Source organism: Tursiops truncatus, chromosome 11, assembly GCF_011762595.2.
Source record: "Tursiops truncatus isolate mTurTru1 chromosome 11, mTurTru1.mat.Y, whole genome shotgun sequence".
Taxonomy (NCBI): Eukaryota; Metazoa; Chordata; class Mammalia; order Artiodactyla; family Delphinidae; genus Tursiops; species Tursiops truncatus.
The window spans coordinates 40066550-40092461 of record NC_047044.1 but is presented as its reverse complement, the minus strand read 5'-3'; the positions used below and the strand labels follow the sequence as shown (position 1 = coordinate 40092461).

General features: G+C 36.2%; 1 protein-coding gene across 6 annotated transcripts in view; it reads left to right on the top strand.

Moving 5' to 3' along the window:
• NAV3 (neuron navigator 3) overlaps positions 1 to 25912 on the top strand; it is an 839545-nt gene that overhangs the window by 787698 nt on the left and 25935 nt on the right. For 4 of the 6 annotated variants that reach the window (XM_073788380.1, XM_073788379.1, XM_033866303.2 and 1 more), the window contains 6 exons: positions 10602 to 10713; positions 16139 to 16260; positions 17233 to 17253; positions 17933 to 18105; positions 19676 to 19829; positions 21295 to 21469. In XM_073788380.1, coding sequence (XP_073644481.1) covers positions 10602 to 10713; positions 16139 to 16260; positions 17233 to 17253; positions 17933 to 18105; positions 19676 to 19829; positions 21295 to 21469 — 757 coding nt within the window. The remainder of the gene's footprint in view (positions 1 to 10601; positions 10714 to 16138; positions 16261 to 17232; positions 17254 to 17932; positions 18106 to 19675; positions 19830 to 21294; positions 21470 to 25912) is intronic. The other 2 variants (XM_073788381.1, XM_073788383.1) reach the window with 1 other exon arrangement.

Genomic DNA, 25912 nt, shown 5'->3' with positions numbered 1-25912 from the left:
CTTTTCTCTTCCAGGCTATTACAAAATATCGAGTATAATTCCCTATGCTATACAGCAGGTCCTTGTTTGTTATCTCTTTTTTATATGGTAATGTGTATATATTAATCCCAAACTCCTATTTTTTCCCTCCTCCCCTTTCCCCTTTAGTAACCATAAGTCTGTTTTCTATGTCTGTGGGTCTATTTACATTAGTTTTAGAGGAGAGGTGGCCAAGAGGAGCCTTGTCAGGCTCTGGGAGGATGAAAAAAATTAATTCAGGAGAGATGGAGGGCCGCTTGTCATAGAGGAAGGAACACCATGAGTGTGAACTGCAAGGAGGGAAATTATGGGAGACCTTAAGGGAAAAGAAGGAATGTGGAGGGAAATGTGGAACCAAGGCTTGAAGGATATCTAAGGAATCCGGTCCTTGGAAACAGGGAGCCATTCAAAGATTTTTGACACTAGGCTCACATGATAAAAGTTAGTTAATGAAGATCAGTCTAGCAGCATTTCCCAGTAGTTTAACAGCATTCCCTGTAGCTGCCAGAAGACCATGTGTTATGGAACAGTAAATCTATAAATAAGAGTAATTAAGATAATTGTCAGTAATGCTGCCCAGAGGGTGACACTATCTCTAGGTATCCCCTATACCTAAGGCTCAACAGATTGTGATGGTGACATAGTTTGATCAAGAATTTTACCTGGATTTCAGGTCCTTGTCCCTTAACTAGTACTTTTCCACCAAGATTCTTTAAAAGAATTAAGACCGAATGCCCTGAAGCATCTATTATATGTGATGAAACGGCTTCTTTTCAGTGCATCTAGAGTGGTACTAGCTACATACCATCCGTATCAGAAATGAAAAAATTGTCACTCAACTTATAGTTCAGGGTTTTATTTTCTTATGCTGCAATAAAGGTCATCAAAATGATAAGAATTCTGCAAATCTATATTTTTATGAATGAAATTTTTACACAACTACTGCTAAATCCTTGCAAATTTACTAAGACTATATACTCATTGACAATTAGAAGACTTTCAAATCACTTCCTTATATCTGTAGTGCCAGAGGCAATTAGAACATATGTTAAGGTGTGGTAGGTTAGTCTTGTTAGAAGGTCAGAGCATGACAGAGGAATATATTTTTGTTTGAGTAGTGAAGCTCAGATGTTGATTCTATGCTAACTATAAAGTCTAGGGTTTGCTCATTCTTACCTCTGTGAAACTACTTTTTTGGATGACTAGATGAATAGACACTTAAATGTTAAAACTTAGAAAATTCAAAACCAACTCTCTGGAAATAGATAATGTAGAAGCTAAAATTTTAGTTGAATTGTATCTTTACATTAACTCCTAGTTCAGGTTAAATATTTATCATCTAGAAGTGTTTTTAAAAATTTATCACTAGACTCAGAAAATACATTCATTAGCCTTTTACGGCATAGGATAATTTGAATCTGTAAGTTACTTATGGATTCAAGTTACTTGTGGTACTGGGGTTTGATGAATTCAGTTCATTTAGTTAGAACCAGGGCTGGCCAGGTTCTTTCAGCAGAAAACTTCACAAAATTTTAAGACACATATGAAGGGGTGGAGAGTGGGGTGTGTTCAAAGCAACTATAGCTAGATAATGTGAGATTAACTGTGTCAGTGTGAGGAAACAAAAGACTGGTTTAGTGGAAAAATTTTAAGAGCCTTGCCTAGAAGGTCAAGTAGAAGGTCAGGCTGGTTGATGAGATTTGTTGCCAAGCTGTGAGATTCTCAATAAGGCCTGTGTCCAGGAGAAATTTGGAAAGAGGTCAGATGTTGTTAGGAAGTTAGGTTGGAAAAACACGGAGCAACGCCAGTATTATGACACAGTATTTGATCATTTGATCACTTTACTTTGAAGCATTTCAAGTCTGACCTTGATAGCTTGTTTAGCCTCAGAGACATGTAGAAAACAGTTAGAAGAGATACTGACTCCATCCAGCCTCTTTTACACAAGAAACTCACATGGACTACATTACTGGAATCTCACGTGGTCAGCCTATGTTTGGGGCATCGTTATCTTGAATGGCTCATTGTAGGTAAATGAAATTTGAGTTCGGTTCTCATGTTTTAAAGTATCATTTTTGAAAAGTGGAAAATATCAATAAAATATTATCTGATCATCTTATTCCCAAGACCCTCTGAAGAGTTACTCCAGCCCCAATCTTCTCTTTGGGAGAAGAGTAGGAAACTGAAAACTACTAAATTAGAGGAACAAACTTCAAATTCATCTCTTGATGGTATCTACATTTTCCAGGTTCTTTCTGAAGGTTTAATAGGGATTCTCAAAACTTAAGTTATCTTCTGTTAGGTCACCTTTAAAATGAAAAGACTATGTGAAAATGTTTCAGATTATCAAAAGATTTTATAGTTGGTTATCTCTGGAACTCACTTCTAATTATTTTTCTAATCCACACTCCCTGCCACGGCCAAAACTAAAGCAGGGAGGCCATAGTTGTCCTTGGCGGCAGCACTGCAAGCTCCATGATTATAGACATCTTAGAGAATATGTACCTTAAAAATAAATGTGAGCAATCAGCTATAACTACAAAGGGGAAAAAAGGAAGGCTAGAAATAAACTATTTAGAAATTTCTTTCTTAGTCCAGTTTTCATTCTAAAATTCTTTATATTCATAGCTATACACTTTTGGAAAAGAGAGAAAGGAAAACCCACTTTGTTGCCATCCAAAGGAAGTGATTCCACTGATTTAGCCACATTGAGACTTTCAGTTTATAATGAATAATAAAGTTATTGACGTTTTTAGTATATAGCATCCTAAGTGATCAGACACCCTCTTGTTAAAATATGCAGTAGAGTTGAAGTTTTACATCATTTTTTGAAGGGAAGAAACACCTGTTTAACATAGACCAGACATTTGAACAAAATCGTCCCAACATTTACTGAGATTAGATCATAAATCAGGTGAAAAGATAAACTCTCCGACAGATAAATAAGCTGAATGCATTAAATGGTCTGGATGCATAGAGAAGGAACCTGTTCATTTTTCCTCAAAGGAAAACTAAGAGGTGTCATGTGGATGGAGACGTGTCACCATGGCCCTTAAGGGTGAAGGATATTCAAAGCACAGGAGGAAATCACATGGAAAGACTCAGAGAAAGAGATAGTGCTAGTTTGAATGATGGTGAGGGTGGATCTCATTAACTGAAGTAAGAAAAAAGGAAGGGACTTTTGCAGATATGGAGAGATAACTAGTTCAGGTTTAACACACTATCAGTGTAGAATTTAACTATCTTTGTTTTTTTTAATTTTTTAATTTAATTTTTTTATACAGCAGGTTCTTATTAGTCATCAGTTTTATACACATCAGTGTATACATGTCAATCCCAATTCATCCCATCATGACCCCCAACCCCCGCTGCTTCACCCCCTTGGTTTCCATACATATGTTCTCTACATCTGTGTCTCAACTTCATCCTAGAACACCGGTTCATCTGTACCATTTTTCTAGGTTCCACATATATGCGTTGATATATGATATTTGTTTTTCTCTTTCTGAATTACTTCACTCTGTATGACAGATGTTAGATGCATCCATGTCTCAACAAATGACCTAATTTCATTCCTTTTTATGGCTGAGTAACATTCCATTGTATATATGTACCACATCTTCTTTATCTACTCATCTGTCGATAGGCATTTAGGTTGCTTCCATGACCTGGCTATTGTAAATAGTGCTGCAGTGAACACTGGGGCTCATGTGTCTTTTTGAATTATGGTCTTCTCTGGGTATATGCACAGTAGTGGGATTGCTGGATCATATGGTAGTTCTAGTTTTTTAAGGAACCTCCATACTGTTCTCCGTAGCGGCTGTATCAATTCACATTCCCAACAACAGTGCAAGAGGGTTCCCTTTTCTCCACACCCTCTCCAGCATTTGTTGTTTGTAGATTTTCTGATGATGTCCATTCTAATTGGTGTGAGGTGATACCTCATTGTAGTTTTGATTTGCATTTCCCTATAATTAGGGATGTTGAGCAGCTTTTCATGTACGTACGTCTTCTTTGGAGAAATGTCTCTTTAGGTCTTCTGCCCATTTTTGGATTGGGTTGTTTGTTTCTTTCATATTGAGCTGCATGAGCTGATTATATATTTTGGAGATTAATCCTGTGTCCGTTGATTCATTTGCAAATACTTTCTCCCATTCTGAAGGTTGTCTTTTCGTCTTGTTTATGGTTTCCTTTGCTGTGCAGAAGCTTTTAAGTTTCTTTAGGTCCCACTTGTTTATTTTTGTTTTTATTTCCATTACTCTAGGAGGTGGATCAAAAAAGATCTTGCTGTGATTTATGTCAAAGAGTGTTCTTCCTATGTTTTCCTCTAAGAGTTTTATAGTGTCCGGTCTTACATGTAGGTTTCTAATCCATTTTCAGTTTATTTTTGTGTATGGTGTTAGAGAGTGTTCTAATTTCATTCTTTTAAATGTAGATGTCCAGTTTTCCCAGCACCACTTATTGAAGAGACTGTCTTTTCTCCACTGTGTATCCTTGCCTCCTTTGTCATAGATTAGTTGACCATAGGTGCGTGGGTTTATCTCTGGGCTTTCTATCTTGTTCCATTGATCTGTGTTTCTGTTTTTGTGCCAGTACCATATTTTCTTGATTACTGTAGCTTTGTAGTATAGTCTGAAGTCAGGGAGTCTGATTCCTCCAGCTCCATTTTTTTCCCTCAGGACTGCTTTGGCTATTCGGGGTCTTTTGTGTTTCCATACAAATTTTAAGATTTTTTGTTCTAGTTCCATAAAAAATGCCATTGGTGATTTCATAGGGATTGCATTGAATCTGTAGATTGCTTTGGGTAGTATAGTCATTTTCACAATATTGATTCTTCCAATCCAAGAACATGGTATATCTCTCCATCTCTTGGTATCATCTTTAATTTCTTTCATCAGTGTCTTATAGTTTTCTGCATACAGGTCTTTTGTCTCCCAAAGTAGATTTGTTCCTAGGTATTTTATTCTTTTTGTTGCAATGGTAAATGGGAGTGTTTCCTTACTTTCTCTTCCAGATTTTTCATCATTAGTGTGTAGGAATGCAAGAGATTTCTGTGCATTAATTTTGTATCCTGCAACTTTACCAAATTCATTGATTAGCTCTAGTAGTTTTCTGGTGGCATCTTTAGGATTCTCTATGTATAGTATCATGTCATCTGCAAACAGTGACAGTTTTACTTCTTCTTTTCCAATTTGTATTCCTTTTATTTCTTTTTCTTCTCTGATTGCCATGGCTAGGACTTCCAAAACTATGTTGAATAATAGTGGTGAGAGTGGACATCGTTGTGTTATTCCTGATCTTAGAGGAAATGCTTTCAGTTTTTCACCATTGAGAATGATGTTTGCTGTGGGTTTGTCGAATATGGCCTTTACTATGTTGAGGTAGGTTCCCTCTATGCCCACTTTCTGGAGAGTTTTTATCATAAATGGGTGTTGAATTTTGTCAAAAGCCTTTTCTGCATCTATTGAGATGATCATATGGTTTTTATTTTTCAATTTGTTAACATGGTGTATCACATTGATTGGTTTGCATATATTGAAGAATCCTTGCATCCCTGGGATAAATCCCACTTGATCATGGTGTATGAGCCTTTTAATGTGTTGTTGGATTCTGTTTGCTAATATTTTGTTGAGGATTTTTGCATCTATATTCATGAGTGATATTGGTCTATAATTTTCTTTTTTTGTAGTATCTTTGTCCTCATAGGGTGATGGTGGCCTCATAGAATGAATTTGGGATTGTTCCTTCCTCTGCAATATTTTGGAAGAGTTTGAGAAGGATGGGTGTTAGCTCTTTTCTAAATGTTTGATAGAATTCACCTGTGAAGCCATCTGGTCCTGGACTTTTGTTTGTTGGAAGATTTTTAATCACAGTTTCAATTTCATTATTTGTGATTGGGCTGTTCATAGTTTCTATTTCTTCCTGGTTCAGTCTTGGAAGGTTATACCTCTCTAAGAATTTGTCCATTTCTTCCAGATTCTCCATTTTATTGACATAGAGTTGTTGTAGTGTTCTCTTAGGATGCTTTGTGTTTCTGCGGTGTGTTGTAACTTCTTTTTCACTTGTAATTTTATTGATTTGAGTCCACTCCCTCTTTTTCTTGATGAGTCTGGCTAATGGATTATTAGTATTGTTTATCTTCTCAAAGAACCAGCTTTGAGTTTTATTGATCTTTGCTATTGTTTTCTCTGCTTCTATTTCATTTATTTCTGCTCTGATCTTTATGATTTCGTTCCTTCTGCTAACTTTGGGTTCTGTTTGCTCTTCTTTCTCTAGTTCCTTTAGGTGTAAGGTTAGATTGTTTACTTGAGATTTTTCTTGTTTCTTGAGGTAGGCTGTATAGCTATAAACTTCCCTCTTAGAACTGCTTTTGTCACATCCCATAGGTTTTGGATCATCGTGTCTTCATTGTCATTTGTCTCTAGGTATTTTTTGATTTCGATTTCTTCAGTGATCTCTTGGTTATTAATAGTAACATATTGTTTAGCCTCCATGTGTTTGTGTTTTTTTACGCTTTTTTCCCTGTAATTCATTTCTAATCTCATAGTGTTGTGGTCAGAAAAGATGCTTGATATAATTTCAATTTTCTTAAATTTACTGAGGCTTGATTTTTGACCCAAGATGTGATCTATCCGGGAGAATGTTCCATGCGCACTTGAGAAGAAAGTGTAATCTGCTGTTCTTGGGTGGAATGTCCTATAAATATCAATTAAATCTATCTGGTCTGTTCCATCATTTAAAGCTTCTGTTTCCTTATTTATTTTCATTTTGGCTGATCTGTCCATTGGTGTAAGTGAGTTGTTAAAGTCCCCCAGTCTCACTGTGTTACTGTTGATTTCCTCTTTACCTGCTGTTAGCAGTTGCCTTATATATTGAGGTGCTCCTATGTTGGGTGCATATATATTTATAATTGTTACATCTTCTTCTTGGATTGATCCCTTGATCATTATGTAGTGTCCTTCCTTGTCTCTTGTAACATTCTTTGTTTTAAAGTCTATTTTATCTGATAGGAGTATTGCTACTCCAGCTTTCTTTTGATTTCCATTTGCATGGAATATCTTTTTCCATCCCCTCACTTTCAGTCTGTATGTGTCCCTAGGTCTGAAGTGGGTCTCTTGTAGACAGCACATATATGGGTCTTATTTTTGTATCCATTCAGCAAGCCTGTATCTTTTGGTTGGAGCATTTAATCCATTCACATTTAAGATAATTATCTATATGTATGTTTCTATTACCATTTTCTTAATCGTTTTGGGTTTAGTTTTGTAGATCCTTTTTTTCTCTTGTGTTTCCTACTTAGAGAAGTTCCTTCAGCATTTGTTATAGGGCTGCTTGGGTGGTGCTGAATTCTCTTAGCTTTTGCTTGTCTGTAAACCTTTTGATTCCTCCACCGAATCTGAATGAGATCCTTGCCGGCTAGAGTAATCTTGGTTGTAGGTTCTTCCCTTTCATCACTTTAAGTGTATCATGCCACTCCCTTCTGGCTTGTAGAGTTTCTGCTGAGAAATCAGCTGTAACCTTATGGGAGTTCCCTTGTATGTTATTTGTCGTTTTTCCCTTGCTGCTTTCAATAATTTTCTTTGTCTTTAATTTTTGCCAATTTGATTACTATGTGTCTCGGCATGTTTCTCCTTGGGTTTATCCTGTATGGGACTTGCTGTGCTTCCTGGACTTGGGTGGCTATTTCCTTTACCCTGTTAGGGAAGTTTTCAACTAGAAACTCTTCAGATATTTTCTCGGGTCCTTTCTCTCTCTCTTCTCCTTCTGGGACCTCTATAATGCGAATATAGTGTGAATATTGTTGCATTTAATGTTGTCCCAGAGGTCTCTTAGGCTGTCTTCAGTTCTTTTCATTCTTTTTTCTTTATTTTGTTCCGCGGCAGTGAATTCCACCATTCTGTCTTCCAGGTCACTTATCCGTTCTTCTGCCTCAGTTATTCTGCTATTGATTACTTCTAGTGTATTTTTCATTTCAGTTATTGTATTATTCATCTCTGTTTGTTCTTTAGTTCTTCTAGGTCTTTGTTAAACATTTCTTGCATCTTCTCAGTCTTTGCTTCCATTCTCTCTCCGAGGTCCTGGATCATCTTCACTATCATTATTCTGAATTCTTTTTCTGGAAGGTTGCCTATCTCCACTTCATTTAGTTGTTTTTCTATGGTTTTATCTTGTTCCTTCAACTGGTACATAGCCCTCTGCCTTTTCATCTTGTCTATCTTCTTGTGAATGTGGTTTTTGTTTCACAGGCTACAGGATTTTAGTTCTTCTTGCTTCTCTTAACTATCTTTTTAATGAAAGACAATTTATACTTACAAAGTTCTCTAAAAGAACTGCTAATCTGAATTTGGCTAAACTAATTATTTCATTTATTTTTTTCCCCACATTATATAACAAATATATTTCTTACTTAGTTATTCTTCTTTTGGGCTTATTGTGCCACACTGAGTAACAACTACCCTGCTAATATCTGTTGTTGTTAAAAATATACTTAAAATTTTAGAAAGTGATCATTCTTCTATTTCATTAAACACAGTTTTCTGAAAAATCAATATTACCTGAACATTTTACTTCTAATTAAAAAAAAATAGTTTTTAGAAGAGATTTCTCTAGAAAAGGGTAGAATTTTGACAGTAAAATAAGTCAGCCAACCCATAAAATTAAGCTAAGTTTTTAGACATTTGTATGAGATTTCAATATCATTTTTCCTCTTTAAACCTAAAGCCAAATGTTTTAGCAGATTTTTAATCCAAAGTACAAGCACTGTTAATTTTAAATTCAAGGACGAAAATCTGACTTTATTTAAAATTTAACATTCATCTTAGTCTATATGTTATAAAATTAACTATTTAAATTATGTGATTCACTAAGTATGCACTATAGGTATTCTTTTGTGAATAAATTCCTGGTAAAAGCAGAATGGATTTCCAATAAATATTTCATCACTTTGGAGATTTATTTTAAGTGGGAAATAGATTCAATTTTGGTACAATTATCTATTACTAGTTGGACAAGTGACAGAATATAGATAAAACTCAGAGGGACTGAGAAATTATGATGGATTGAATTTGTCATGGTATTGGCAGTTTTCACAAACCTGTTCTTTTTCCTTTATGATAAATAAATGCAAATGAAATTGTACTCAAGTATCTGAAGATCCATCTATGAATCCAGGAGGTCACTATTGATTTTCTATTATGAGATTCTTTGACTTATAAGCTATTAAAAGTCTGTAAGAGGGTTTGTTTTTTAAAAATACCTAACTGTCTTCTATCAGGAATATGCCAGATACTCAGAGAAGATAGATCTGTGAGATGCCAAGGAGCTATTCCAAACTTGGATATCGTTTCAGTTAGCACCACCTATCTTTTTTTTAAAAAAGTGTCTAAGGCTGGAATAGTCATTGGACATTCTCATGTATGAAGCAGTTTCCCGCAGAGGTAGTTGTCATGGTCCTGCCTTTTTTCATATATACTGGGAGACATTAAGTAGGGATAAACTGCTTACCATGGAGTGAAGAACCCAAGCCTGATTCTTTGGCTTTCTGCCGAAGAAAGAAAATGGAGAAAATGATGAATGACAAACACGTTATGGAGGAATTCTCCCCCCCAGAGGCTGACAAAAATTCTAATTTTTAGGCTTGCTATCACTGCCAAGAAGGATACTCCTTGTATTTGTGCTCCTGATGGAAATATTGCTTCTGCTGAAACAGCACTGCAGTTCCTTGTTGTTGTGTTGGTGCTGTTATCTTATCTTCCTAATAGTGAGTCCTTTATTTCTGATAAAGATATTCATTTAAATGACTATGGGAGATCAAATTTATACACGGATTTTCGTTGAGACGTAGCTTAAAATTACCCTTAATTCAATAAGAAAATAGGTGTTTTATAAAAATTTGATTTGTAAACTTTTTAAATAATTTAACTGTTTTAAGGACTATACGTTACATATATTTCTATTCACTTTTTTAAAATTCCTGTATTGCTTTGGCTTGGTGAAACTAGATCTTCATAGTAGGAATTTTGTTGGATGAACAGTGCCAGAATCTAAGATGACATATGGCATTTAATAGGAGTGAGTTAGGAATTAATTCCAGGTTTTGTTCTTGAATGTAAAGAATCTATTTCCTAAGGGCAAAATAAATGAGAAAATCTAAAATCACTCATTTGACAAAAACTCAGGGTTTCCAGTTAACAGTAAATGCAATATGATGTACCAGTGCAATAATAGTATTTATCTATGTAATATAATCATGGGTAGTATTAATAAGTTTGGTATCTGAAATGAGCAGTGTGATATCTTGCTTTTTATGGTACTGGTCAGCTCTGGGTACCACCCTTTTAAAGAAATAAAGACTGTTCAGACCACATGTATAAGAGAATAACTAAGACATTATTTTTTAATTCTCTATTGCATTTACCTTCTTACATTTACAAGTAAGAGGTTGTAAGACACAACTTGAAAGGTCAGCCACGCATCTAAATCTACCAGGACATTAGCACTACATAAAATCAAACTCATTTGATAGTGAGCTATGAATAAGAATCTTTTACTTTTAAAGCTCCTAAATTCTGTTTGTTTCACAGGAGTCTGAACTGATCGAACTAAGAGAAACCATTGAAATGCTGAAGGCCCAGAACTCTGCTGCCCAGGCAGCCATTCAGGGAGCGCTCAACGGTCCAGACCACCCTCCCAAAGGTATGTTTAGAAATCTTGCCATTTTTCATCCAATCTGCTAGGAATCTATTTTTATTCATTAATTAGAGCAAAGCTGCTTTTACTCAGTCGCACTGCCTTTTATAATATATCAACATAAGTTGCTACTAATGCAGTCAGAATCTCAGAATTTAAGAACAGTAGGCTTCAGTATCAAACTGACCTTAAGGAAGTTGCTTCTATAGTCCAACACTTTTCTCTGAGGAGGTTGGTTAATGTATTCATATCTGCCTTCAAGCAAAACAAACCTGGGAAGGAGTATGGAAATCTAGATCTGTATGTAAAAATACAATAATCAATATGGTGAAGCAGTGGATACTGGGAGCAACTTGTCCTGGGTGGGGGCAATAAAAAGGTACATTTTCTGTAGAGAACTTAAAAAACAGTAAGAAAATGGACTAAACATTGGTGTATTTTTAATTATTACTGTGCTTCAGCAATTGGAAGCAATGATAAAATAATCTTCTCTGCCACCACCCTACTCCTTAAATTGTCACTGAAGAAATACTCTGTGATAATGTCATGTCATTGTTTTCTTTGCATAGGTTGTCCTATTCTGACTCTTTTCAGTAGCATTCAATATGCTCAACTCTTGACCAGCTGAAAAATGTTTTCCTAAATCCTGAGTGCTCTGTCATCTCTCTTCGCATTTCCAGATGAATTTTGGGAAAGCTTGATGGAATCATTCAATGTCTTCAACAGCCAGTTACACTTCAGACCATGGGAGTGTGGTTTCTCTTTCCACTACTCCAGCAAAACTGTTCTCTCCAGCATCAATAATGACTTAGATGACTCTAAATCCAGTACAAAGTTTAAAATTCTTATTGCATTTGTTGTGCAAATAGCATTTGATGCTGATGTCCACTGCATCCTACTTGAAATATTCACTTCTTCTAATGCTCATGACATCCACATTCTTAGTTTTTCTTCTGCTCCTTTGAAATTTCTTTCAGTTTCTCTTGTAGATTCACTCGTTTGTATGCATTTGTTAAATGTTGATGTTTCTTAGAATGCAGTCCTAAACTGTCTTCCATTATGATTTTATACATTATGATTCTCTTCATCCTATCTAAAATTTTGTACAAGCTCATCTAGTACTCTACCTATAATTATTATTTGTGTTGATAACTGTCAAATATATCTCTCCAGGGCAGGCTCATCTCTTGAGTTACAGATCTGTATATCTAGCTGCCAAAGAGAAAACTCCATTAGGTTATCTTCGGATGTCTGTTTGTCACCTGAAAGTCAACATCCCCAAATTTGAATTTGTCTTCTTCCTTCTCAGACCTGCTTTGCCTTCAGTGTTCCTTTCTCAGTAAACAGCATCACCATCCTTCCATGTGGCCAGAAATCCTCCTCTTCGTACACAGTAAATCACTAAGTTCTATTGATTCTATCCATTAAATATATCTTGTTCCCTTTTCTCTGATCCTGCTATCACCATGCCTCATATCTCCCCTGAACTATGACCACAAACTCCTAAGTCTCAAGGAGCCTTCCTGCTCTTCATCTTTCACCTCCTTATGCCATTCTTCACACTGAGACCAGAGCAGTTGTGTAACAATATATATTTAAAAGGTATCCCATTGCCTTTGGTTGAAATACTAACTCCTTAACATGACATAATCTCTCTTGGCCAGCTTCGTTCATTCAACAAGTACTTATTGATATTACCATTTATGTGCTAGACGCTGTTCTAGACCGTGTGTCTTGCTATTTTGTCGTGTTGTGTATTTCATATTTCAGCTACGCAGAACTTCTTTCAGTTCTTCAAAAGTTCTTTATATATTCTCTTTATTCTACTTGGAACTTTCTACCCTGTTTGTTCAGCATAAAAACTTTTTGAGATCTTGCAAGAGTTAGCCTAAACATGCCTGCTTGTGCCTAAACTATATGAGGTCCCTCTATGATGTGTTTCTGGAAATAACTGTACTTCCCTCATCAAAATTTGCATTAAGACACTTTGGTGCCTTAATTTGTTTATGGTCTGCCTTTGCTGGTCGATGGCAGGGTGGTCTGTTTTCTTAATCCTTAATCCTGGCCGTAATGATGGCTTGCACATAAAAGGGGTTTATTCAAATTTTATAGAAAGGACTAATACAATTTTTTAAAACTTGAAATTTAACTTATAGGAAAACAGTTATATAAAGTGAGATATACTTAAATTGAAGGACAAACTAGTTCTCTAGGGGCTACTTCTGTTAAGAATTTAGCAACTTTCCATGTGGGGGAGTTAATGTATATGCTGCATGGAAAATTACTGCATATTTAAAGCTTATCTTAGAGCTATAATAAAGCAGCTTATGTTCTAAATCTTCATGTCAGTAAATAGGTCCAGAAGGGATTTAAAAAGGCTTAATCCTTTCTTTACCACAGTACAAGTCACTGAAGTAAAACTTTCTGGAAAGATTCCTTTTATCGCAGGCAACAGGTAGCTTGATATATCTACTGGAATTGAAAAATAGGAATTCCTTTGCTCAGAAATGTGGGAGGGATACCTAAAATGAACAAAACGATAACAGTTAATATTCAACTTGGCTAAGAAAGATTAAAAAATAATTTTATAAGATTTAAAGCTAACAAAAACAAATAGTTATAAAGGGTTGAATGTATATAGAATATCCAGATTGTGTTTCTGTAGTAGTAAAACTCATATCAAGGCATATTGTAAATATTTAGAGGAGAGCATTCCAGGAGGGTCTTGAGACAGAAAAGAGATTAGTGCCTTTATGGAACTGATACAAGGAAGATAATGACCAAAGGTAAAGTAAGTAGAACCAGGTTGGAGAGATAAGTACTGACCAGATTACTGAGGAACATTTGGGCCATATTTAAGAGTTGAGGGCTTCCCTGGTGGCACAGTGGTTGAGAGTCCGCCTGCCGATGCAGGGGACATGGGTTCGTGCCCCGGTCCGGGAAGATCCCACATGCCGTGGAGCGGCTAGGCCCGTGAGCCATGGCCCCTGAGCCTGCGCAAGAGTTGAAATGTTTTCTATTCTTATTAAAATGGAAATCATTGGGAAGTCTCAGGTAAGGGAGTGATGGTGAGGTTTTTCTTTAAAAAGATTTCTCTAACTCTGGTTTGTAGAATGGTTTGAAGGTGAGTTGGATAGCTGTTCTTTCTTAGAGCAGGTAGGTGATGTTGGTGGCTTGAACTAGAACAGTGACGGTGCAGAAGGTGGGAAGTGGAAAATGAATGAATGAATAAACATAAAACTGAAATAGATATTTTTAAAATAAGCTTCTCCATTCATTCAGATGGTTGATATTCATTTGGTCACCCATTCTTTACTGAGCTCTGCAATGCCACATGTATTCAGTCAAATACTTACAAACACTAGAAAAGAATTGCCAGAGAAAAGTAAAATGCATTCCCTTCATTCCATGGTATTATGGAAATTATGCTCTTGCCAATCTTTATTGGAAATGCGGTCATAATTGAACATAACGAATACCTCCAAGGACTACTTTTGACCTACGGTTAACAAGAATTTACCTATCTTTTTAAAATTTGGGATTACTTGCAGTCAAATATAATTTATTAATTCTGGATATAATAAAAACTCTGGAATACTTTAATGCTTAATACATCTGTTTTATTTGTAAAAGTCAGTTATGAAGGGAAAAATAGAAAATACTAATCTTGTTCAGAAAAGCTTATAGCCAACTGTAGCAGAAATTTAAAACACAGATACCTACACATGTTCTTTTATTGCTTATTCATATTATTTCCATATTAGTTGATTAAGGGATACTGTGCTCCTTTATTGTTAAATCAAAACAACACACATAAATACCTTGATTTAGGTTTTGGTACTGGTAATGTTTTGGACATGCAAAAACAGTAAATGTTCTCATCATTTAAAAAAAATACTTTTGGACCAAACTCTAGGGATTCTTAAAAACAGCTCTGTTTTTACCCTCCTGTAAAATTTTTCAACATGGTTATTCTCTTAATGGAAAAATTAAAGTACTTATTGTTATGTATGTGCATGAGATTAAGGATGGAGATATGTACATGCATATTATACACCCACACATATACTTATTTATTGTATGTTTTGAAAGTAACCAGTTACAGTTCCATTGCCATCAGCCATTTTACTGTTAAATTAGTCAACTGCAAAGCTTTGATTATATACTATTATTTCTATGGGAACTTTTTGAAAGCTATATAATAATTTCTGACATCTTTTAAGTTCCACTGAGATTTTTTTGCTTGGATAATATGCATTGATACCAATTATATATGACAATAGAAATGGCCTAAAAGCATATTTGACCTTAAAATAATTTTATGAATTATTAGTGTCTCCACTAACACTTAAGTTCACTGTGAGTAGAAATCATTTCAATTTTAATTTTAATGACTATAAATAAATCTTATAAGCTGATTGTATGGAGTAGGTGAGTATGTTCAAAAAGTGATTTAGTATCAGATGGTATCCTCTTCAAAATATCGTATTATCTAGAGAAGCACTCCATGCTTTTTAGGAGTATATAGAGGTGATATCACCTGGCAATTAGTACAATAGACAGTAGGATACTTCTAAGTCTCAAGTTGGCTCCACTGTTTTTCAGCTACGTGACCACAGGGAAAATTTAATAATTACACTCATGTCAGTGGTTTGCTTTAAAATTACGTACTCCCAGAGCAGAGTAGTAAAAGCTAGCTTTATTATTACCTGTTATTATTGTTACTACTATTACTCTTCCAAGTCATGGACAGGGGTTAGGGGTATGATGGAAGAATTACACTGTCTTAAGTATGATTTCTGTTTAATTCACAAATGCAGTCTACCCACATTCTCTCTTGAGGACCTTCGCCCCATTCGCTCTTTGACCTTGGTCAAGTTACTTAACTTCTTTGCGCTTCAATTGCTCCATCTGTGGTATGAAGTGCTTAGATGACTTGCAAGGTTTGTTTTGGCTCTAACAAGGTAGGATTCCATGAAATGGAAAGTTAGTATATTTGGCTTCGGTAGCTTTATTCAAAGGACAAATATTAAAAACACACAATTAATTATCATGCTATTAAGAGTTTCCTTTTACTCCATGGAACAAATCATTTGGAATAAATCATTTTGGAAGTGCTGTTTGATCCAGGTATTCAGTAAAAATCACTAGCATAGCATTTCATTTTGGGACAAAACTCAGAATTCATTAAAACACCAGTGCTACAGACTTACTTGAGATTCCCATTGAATCTTAATACAGATAACCCAGTTAATTAAAGCAAATATGGTTGTACATTATTAAGCTTATAAAACCAAAACTGCATTGAAATAATCTGTACAAAGCCATGTTGACATTTATTAGAGGACTTCCTCTCAGAAAGCCTAAAAGTCTTGTTTGTTCAGATTGCAAGTTTTTATGAGTAAACATGATACTGTCTATCTGTGGCTAGATCTCCGCATCAGAAGACAGCATTCCTCCGAAAGCGTTTCTAGTATCAACAGTGCCACGAGCCATTCCAGCATTGGCAGTGGTAACGATGCTGACTCCAAGAAGAAGAAAAAGAAAAACTGGGTAAGCCATTAGCGTTCATCTAATTCAGAAGCTTATTACTGCACAGTGAGTCAGGCTTTTTCCTTTTGGGCTTTAGAGATCCACAGCAGTTTACAGTGTCTCATTCAAGTGACTGACACCTCAAAGGCTACACTCATCACCGAGATTAGGGCAGCATGGTGCTGAAGAGCAAATGTTTTGGAGTTGGCACTAACTTAACTTGGATTTGAATCCCAACTTTGACACTTACTATTTGGATCTTAGGCAAGTGACCTCACCTTTTTGGGGAGCCTAAATTTTCTCATATGGAAAAATTGGATAATTAATACTGACTTTATAGAGATACTGTAAAGAAAAATAGGGTAACATGTGTAAATAAATGGCTCCGAGCAGGGGCTTACTGTGGAGGTAGAGATGAAGAAGAAGAAAAAGATGATGGTGATGCTGATGGTGGTGATGGTGGTGGTGCTGGTGGATGGTGGAAGTGGAGAAAAAATGGAATAAAAAAAGTAAAAGGGAAAGAAGAGACCTTGAAAGCCTCTCCACCCCTTGCATCAACAGGGTTTATAGCGTGAATGAAGTGTCACTGTATAAGAAAGCGACTGTATGTATTTCTACCAAAAGAACCTAGGATAAATATAAAAATGTACTTTAACAGAACTGTCCCTTAAGTTTGCTAGAGATAGAATTTATGATATTAAGTAATTGCTGAAAAAACTGAGGGGAAGATGCTATCACTGCAAAATGTTTAAAAACAATGAAGTAAAGGATTTCTTTTAATGCCATGCAAGAAAAGTAGATGTTAAATAAGTAGAACTCTTGATGAAATCCAAAATATAACTAGCAGAGGATTTTACTGGAGTGCTTTCTGTAAAGAATGAGAGAAATATCTTTTCTGTTTTAAAAAAATGTTTATGTAGGTAATATTTTAAAATACTGATCAGCCTTCATTCCCTTGATTTGTAATTCCACACTCTTTCATGTTTCTGCAAGGTGAACTCTAGAGGAAGTGAGGTGAATATAAACCATGGACAATTTGGCATGCATCTATAAAAATACCCACCCTTGGCATGAATGCTATTCATTTTGGCAGGAGGCTTTTATACCTTTTAAAAACAGGTTACCTTGTATGTCTTTTCTTTGTGTCTTTTCATTTTAATCTCCAGTTTTAAAGAGAAGTAAAACTACTTTCTGAATAGCGCTGTAGGCCATACCAACTCTGGTTTCTCATAGTCCGGGAACTGAAAATTTGAATAGAAACTCACAATTAATGAAGTGTTAGGTGAATTTGATTTCATTTTGCTTTTTAAGTTTATATTGTCAGCAGGCCCTGACTTGATTGTAGCGCTAAAGCAGCCATTTAAAACAAATTGCCTTGAAGAGAGGAGCCTTCTGAACGGAGATCCCTTCAAGGTACTTCGTTTTAAATGAGTGCTCTGACAGCCATGCCCTTGACCCTGCACTGTTTAAAAGCCTTCCATGTTTGCGCTGCGCTGGATTAATACAAGAATAAAACAAAAACACAAAACACGGTATCTTTTTTTTTTAGAGATACTGTGCTGCAGCTGTTAATCCTTTGCTTATACATACTGACCCCAGGCAGTGGCTAGGATGGCACCTGCAAACTAACGGCCCAAAGCAAGATGCCCCCAGTGCAAATAGACAAGGAAGGTAATTTCTGTCCTTCTTGCAGCTGAGAAGCTCATTCAAACAAGCCTTTGGGAAGAAAAAGTCCACCAAGCCTCCATCCTCACATTCGGACATTGAAGAGCTTACTGATTCGTCCCTTCCAGCGTCCCCCAAGTTGCCCCACAATGCGGGTGACTGTGGGTCAGCCTCCATGAAGCCCTCGCAGTCTGCCTCAGCGTAAGTCGCTCCCTCTGCCGGTTGCGGAAGTATTTGTTAAAGACAACTTCAGGCCAAGCCTAGATCTGTGTTCTAAATGGAACTGCAGCACCATCTCTATACCAATTATTTTCAGATCTTCCTTAGAATAGCAGACAGCATTTGTTTCTCTTCTGCTTTCCATACATTAGAAATTGAGTGTTCTTGATCTCATTCTCCCCTTTTCTAAGTTATTATTTTCACTTCTTTTCACTTGCATTTGTCCATGTATCTGTCTAACTGTGCATTAAATGCAGGTTACCCCTTGTCTGGCCACCAAAGAAACGGCAAAATGGCCCTGTGATCTACAAGCATAGATCCCGGTAAAATGGAGTGTGATGCATGAAAACTGCAAAGATCCTGGTTCTAACCTAAGCAGTGTTCACTCTTGCTTTTTCTAAAATCACTCGCATGCATTTCAACAATGACTACCTTCTCTGTCCTCCTGTTTTGGAAGTAAAATTTGGTTTCCTCAAGCCAAACTTCAATCCTTTGTTCTTTAATTGTGTTAGATAATCTAGCATAATTTTTTTATAGTATCCCACTAGTTGATGTTACAAGAAAGAATAAAACATTTAGAATGTAAAACATGTGCTCTGATAATTCTCTTTGTTCTATATACTATTTAAATGAGATTTCCTTGTGTGCCCAAGACAGTGGCTCACCCAGAACTCATATAAAGCAGGACCACTATTAGAACCATTTAAGACCCTTGTACACCCTGTATAATTTCCTGACTTAGAGGAAAGAACATAGCACTATCATTTTGTGACCAGCAATGAGTCCTCACATTTTAAGTGGAAAAGATATTCATTAACATAAAACAGATTCTTTTGACATACTTCCTACAAAGCTGTCTATAGAACCACAATAGGATATAATGTATATTACCTTCAGGCAACCCCCAAGTCGCCGGCTCGTTTGGGTTGAAACCTGTGATTCAGTTTCATTAGCTGATCTCCTAAATCAGCTGAGCCTACCAGGAGGATTATATAACACTCATCCATTATTTAAATACCCAAAACTAATCTCCCTGATTTATTTTCTACAATATTTATATTGAATTTGATCGTAACCTGAAGATAGTATTGTGGCAAATAAGGTTATTCTTTGCAAAATTTTACAAAACAAGAAATCAACATTTTAAGGACATAATAACTTTGCTTTAAACAAATTTCATGTTGCAAATAGAGGCTTAAGTCCCTTGAAAAATGGTAGAATGAGATGTAGTAATATTATGACTTTTCAGCTCCATAAACATCAGCAACAAGGGAATTTTGAGGATCACTTTATATACAGTAAAGATAGATTGTTTTTAAACTTCAGAAAATAGGAAGAAAAGATTAAAAGAGACGGCTACTATTTTCAGTTTTGAACCTGTGAATGTATTACTGTCTGTAAAACTCTTTTTCCTTTTCTCTAGGTATTGCCAGCAGCAAATAATCTATGTACCTGCTGGATAATATTGCAGTTCAGCTTTTAAAAGAAGCATTGCCTTTCATAATCCTCTGGCTTCCCCAACCACTGATTTTGTGCTTGTTTCTTTCTTCAGGATCTGTGAATGCACAGAGGCTGAGGCAGAGATAATTCTGCAGCTGAAGAGTGAGCTCAGAGAAAAGGAATTAAAATTAACGGATATTCGGCTGGAGGCCCTCAGCTCTGCTCATCATCTCGATCAGATCCGAGAAGCCATGAACCGGATGCAGGTCGGTCCGAAAGCACCTTCAGGGAACAAACAGGAGAGATTTAAAATGCTGCTTATTGTCTTCTCTTAGTTATTATAAAAACAAATCTCATGTTTAAATCCTTTTTGGAAATGCACTCTGTTTATTCAGTCTCTGCACCTCATTTCTCAATACTGGATGGAGAATTTTGTCAAATCCAGGTTTGGAAGTGGAAGTGCCAACTGGCCAGTTGCACTCAAGGACCATTGAAGTCACTGTACTAGAGCTAAGGTTTTAGAGAAACTACTACAGCCCTTGCTTCTTCACTTTTCCATGATTTACCCTTATGGTAACTTTTTCCTATTCTTTTGAAATCTGACTTTACCTGTTTTCTATTGAAAAACAAACGTAATGAGGAATCAACAGAAATATAACACAAGCTTTCTAAATATGAAAGTAAGTGTGATATAGAATGCCATCTGTAGAAGTAAAGCTTTTCTATTTTTTGGAAGCATCTGAAGGCTAAATTCAGAATCAGTCTGTGCTCAGACTAAATTTTCGTTTTATTATGGTCAACCAGTAATCACTTGGTACCACAAGCTGACTGAAATAGGAGAAGCTCATTGCTGAGCAGATTCATCTGCCAATGGATATATTCATCAATAGGCTTGTGTTGTTTTTATGAGCTTAGTGCCCCATTTTGAAGGAACAAAAACTTTTTCAGACGTTATTTAGGATCCTGAGGTGGTAATTTTAAATCACCTTATTTATATTATTTTTGTTTTACTGTGGTTTTCAACTCTCCCTGAATTCAGAGTATTACAAACAGCATTATTTTCTATCAGATTTTAACATTACTTTCATTTAAAAAATTTTTTTTAAGTTTTTTAAAATTTTTTATTTTATTGAAGCATAGCTGATTTACAATGTCATGTTAGTTTCAGGTGTACAGCACAGTGATTCAGTTATATGTATATAACTGAATATATATATATACATATATAGATCGATATAGATATAAAAAGATATTCTTTTTCAGATTCTTTTCCCATATAGGTTATTACAAAATACTGAGTATAGTTCCCTGTGCTATACAGTAGGTCCCTGTTGGTTATCTATTTTTATATATGTAGTAGTGTGTATGTTTACTTTTAAAATGAGAAATGGTATGAACTCTTCAATTATGTTATTCTTAATTCACATAAGACCATGTCATATTTGGAAAACTCCTCAAGTATATGATAGATTTTTTAAAAATTATAAAAAATTCTACTGGTTAGTGTGTGTATTTGTGAATAGCTGAATATGTGTATGTGAGAGACAGAGAAAGGGATTCCCTTTCCTTCTTTGGAAGGAAATCCTGTTTTCATAATTTATGTTTGTTTATTTAGTATGTCACCACATGGTTTATTTAATACATGAACCGATTGACCCTGTTAAAAGAGTTGGTACCCTTTTCTCAATCAGGCTAGCTCTATGTTTTTCATGTTTTCCATCTTCACAACAGAATGAGATTGAAATACTGAAGGCTGAAAACGACCGGCTGAAGGCAGAAACGGGGAACGCTGCGAAGCCAGCTCGGCCCCCGTCTGAGTCCGCAAGTAGCACTTCCTCCTCATCCTCACGCCAGTCCTTAGGACTCTCTCTGAACAATTTGAACATCACGGAGTCTGTTACCTCAGGTGATTTTGTGCACACACCTGCCTGAATCAAAGCATGCCTCTGACTTCACAAGCCCGGAGACCTCGAATTTGGAGACCCTTACCCAAGCTGCAGCTCTCACCCATACCCTCTTAAAAATGTTAACGGCCTAGCTCTCAGAAATCGTCCTTTTTCCTCTTATAAATTTATTTTACTTCATTATCATTTTAATTTCTTTTATTTATTTATTTTTGGCTGCGTTGGGTCTTCGTTGCTGCACACGGGTTTTCTCTAGTTGTGGAGAGCGGGGGCTACTCTTCGTTGCGGTGCGCGGGCTTCTCATTGCGGTGACTTCTCTTGTTGCAGAGCACGGGCTCTAGAGCGCAGGCTCAGTAGTTGTGGCACACGGGCTCAGTAGCTGTGGTGCACGGGCTCAGCTGGTTCACAGCACGTGGGATCCTCCCGGACCAGGGCTCGAACTGGTGTCCCCGGCATTGGCAGGCGGACTCTCAACCACTGTGCCACCAGGGAAACCCCTTCATTATCATTTTAAAAGAACATTCTGTGTGAAAGAGTAAAAAGACATAGAGATATGGTTTTCATATCATTTTTTAAAACAGTTACTTGTGTTTGAGAAGTACTTCCTCCAGGGTTACAAATAGGATGAGAAAGTAATATTCTCAGTGATGATTGTTAGTACTAATGAATATAATACTCAGAACCCCATGCAATTTGATAGTGTTTTAAGTGTACGAAGCCCGTATACAAGTGTATCAGGACCTATTCCTAAATTTGACTAGATGATCCTGCATGATGTGGCCCAGGGAGAACATAATGCTACTACATCACCCAGACTGCAGCTCTATTAGATTTTCAACAGACAAAAAGAACACACTGGATTCTATTATTGTATTCAGTGGTACTAATGATGGAACAAGGGTACAGTTTTATTCAATTGCAAATAGAATCATATGACATAATGTTGTCTTAATAGCTGATGAACTATTCAGTTATAAAGTATAACTGCTCCTATGGCATCGAATCATTCTATGTATATAAGACTTAGCTGAGGAAAGATTTACATGAGGATCTGCAGTGATTGCAAAGCACAGCCACTAGATGACGCTTGGAAACCAATAATATGTATACATGTTCCTGGGCAATTTTAGATCCCATGATAGAATTGAGAAACTTCATGGCTTGCCTTAAATTACACCAAAATATAGAAAAAGAAGATAAAGATGAAAACGAAAAAGAAAAAAAAAGAAATACAGCAAGCTGATATTGATGATATTTTAATGAATCATATCTCTTGCTTCTAAAAGGTCAGAATTTTTAAAATTCTCCTAATTACATCTGCCCTTCATGGTGTAAAATGAATGGCCCAAATGCATACTTGCTTTCTTCTTATAAAAGGTAACTAGAAACTAAAAGGCAAGTAGGAATTTCCTGAAGTTCATGAAAACAACGTTTATACCATTTGGCAGGGACTGGGGAAGGAAAATGAATTTTGAGAATACTCATCAAGTAAAAGAAATATTGGTAGCTAAGAAAAAACAGATGTCATAATTAAATGAGCTTATAAATCATTAGGTAAAATAAAACTACAGAAATATGGTAATAACTTGAATGTGTAAATTGTCTATGAAGTGTTATCATCCACATTCTTCAAAAGACGGGAAAAAAGAAAGAACAAAAATTTTAAATGTATAGAATCTGAGAGTCCTGAGTCACATCCTATACACTGGCTTGCCGGTGATGAACCTGAGAGAGGTGAGGTAGGAGCCACACCTAGTGGCAGTCAGTGCCTGCCTACGTCCTGGAGCTTCACTTCTAAGGAGAGAAAAGGACTGGTACCTTATAGGATGGCTTAATGGTGGGATTTTACTGCCTGTTACATGATTTTGGTTTAGCCTATGGAAATATGATAAGGCCTGAAGGAGGCAAATTTAGTACTGAAGGTAGTTTAGGAAGAACAGCCATATAAAAATGAAACCAAAATGAATGTCTAGGAAAGACTAGGACTCATAAAGATAAATATAAAATCAAAGAAATTAAATTTACATTTTCTGTGTCCATCTAACCGATGGCCGTGATTCAGAATTTGGGGCAATTTGGTGAGGAGAGGTGTTTTTTTTTCAAAAATGTGCTTTATAATTACCCGTTTCATGGTTTATTTTTAGTCCTATATTATTTTATTTCCTCAACTATTTTTCAGTAGCGATACTTGTGTCTGAACTAGCAAGAAAAATGTAAATCACTTGACATCACTTGACTAGGATACTTTTCAAGTCAAGTTTTCATTGCCTTCACTCTTGTTTAGTGGGTTCAAAATTGGAAATCAAAAGTGCCTTTATGCTGAGACTTTTCAATAGAAAAAGTTTCTAGAGTTCATGGTTTTTTTTAAAAAAAAGAAGTAGGCAGGAGAGAGGCTAATTGACAAATGTCCAGTTCCTGAAATAATAGTGCATGTTCCGTACATCCAGTGAAGACAGAAGTTTGAAACACCTTCAGTTTTTGTCGGAATTTCACTTGACTGTAACCAGAATGGCAAATCTTTTTTCAAAATGTTGACAGAGGACTCTAACTTATTTTCCATGAAACAACACAGAGAACCCTTATCTCAAACTGGCTGTTATTTGTATTTACTCAGAGTTGTTTGTTCAGGCGATCATCCCGTCAATGTAATGTGGGTGGGGGGTGTACATTGACTCACTCACCCAGAGTGAGTCATGATGTGCTCCTTCCACTGTCAACACAAGGAGTTAGAATAAACACACAGGGAAAAGGAGTAATGGTTAGAACAGATAAACTTACTAAACACGGAGGATAAAGTGCTTTAAAAGTGTTTTCTGTTATGTTCTCAATAACCCTACGAAGCTGGTGCTTTTGTGCCCCAAGAATTAGGAAAGTGATTACGATAATTTTTCAAGATTATGCATCCAATATGTGATAGAGCTAATATTTGAGCCCAGATCTGGATGATTCCAGTGCCTGACTCTTAACTACTGTATTCTTTTTGCTAAAGCACTTAAAACATTAAAGATTACCTTGTTGAGAATGTATACTCCAAAAGAGCAGGGAATTCATCTTCCTTCTCACCATGGTATTCATTCCCAATGCCCAGCACAGTTCCTGATTTCTTTTTTTTTTAATACATTTATTTATTTATTTTTGGCTGCGTTGGGTCTTGGTTGCTGTGTGTGGGCTTTCTCTAGTTGCGGCGAGTGGGCGCTACCCTTTGTTGTGGTGCGTGAGCTTCTCGTTGTGGTGGCTTCTCCTGTTGCAGGGCACGGGCTCTAGGCACACGGGCTTCAGTAGTACCAGCATGCGGGCTCTGTAGTTGTGGCTGGTGGGCTCTAGAGCGCAGACTCAGTAGTTATGGCGCACGGGCTTAGCTGCTCCGCAGCACGTGGGATCTTCCCAGACCAGAGCTCGAACCCACGGCCCTGCATTGGAAGGCAGATTCTTAACCACAGCTCCAGCAGGGAAATCCACAGCTCCTGATTTCTGCGATGCTTAATAAACTGTCAGCTAAAAATAAATATTTTTGAATATTTATGAAGTTATGAATAATTGAGCAAAGTACTAAAGAGGTAATTTGGTCATGAATTACAAGATATTTAGATGTGAACGATAAGCCACTTTAAACTTTTGAGAAAAGGAGCAAGAAGAGAATTAAAATGACACTTAAGGAAGAGGTTTGAGTTGGATAGGAAGAATGGTGAGAGACTGGGAGGATGTTACTCTAGTAAAAAAAATAAATAAATTTCAGTAAGGGAGATTGTCTGACAATTTAAAAATTTCTAGCAGAAAAACTCCATATTCCTTAAACTCTAAATGTGCTTTTGATTGTTATGGTGTTATGGCATTTTTTAAACTCCTTCCTTTGCAAAATTGCATATTCCTAATTATTATATATATTATTATTATATATTATAATAGAAGCATTTTATTTTCAGAAGGCACTTGATGAAATTGTTGCTTCTGTAATGGTACAGTCACAGTCCTTGGCTCTCTAAATTTACACTTTGAGCAGTTGAGTCCTCTTGTCACCTGGCACATGTACTCTTCAACACGTAACCAAGTTTTCTTTGTCCCCAGAAAACTATCTTCATATTAAACATAATAGCATCCTTGTCAAATGAAAACATATATGTGGGATAGTTTGCCTTAATCATTCTCCAAACTGGACATTAATCTCATATATTTTGAAAATTAGTCTTTAATCACATTTTAAGGTTGGTGGGTTAAAGGTTAGCTAGCTTTATCATGCTTCTGTAACTCTTAGCTGATTACTAGAAGTATTATTTTGGTTTTGAAGCTATAAGCATAAAGAGAACAGGAAAGCAATAATTAATATATTTCTGTGGGGAAGTATAATGCCGTGGTTGAAACTCAAAACATTACCTAAAATTATCGATACGAGGTGAGTAGTCATATAGCAGGGAATGTGCCAAATGCTTGAAAATCATTGCAGTTGC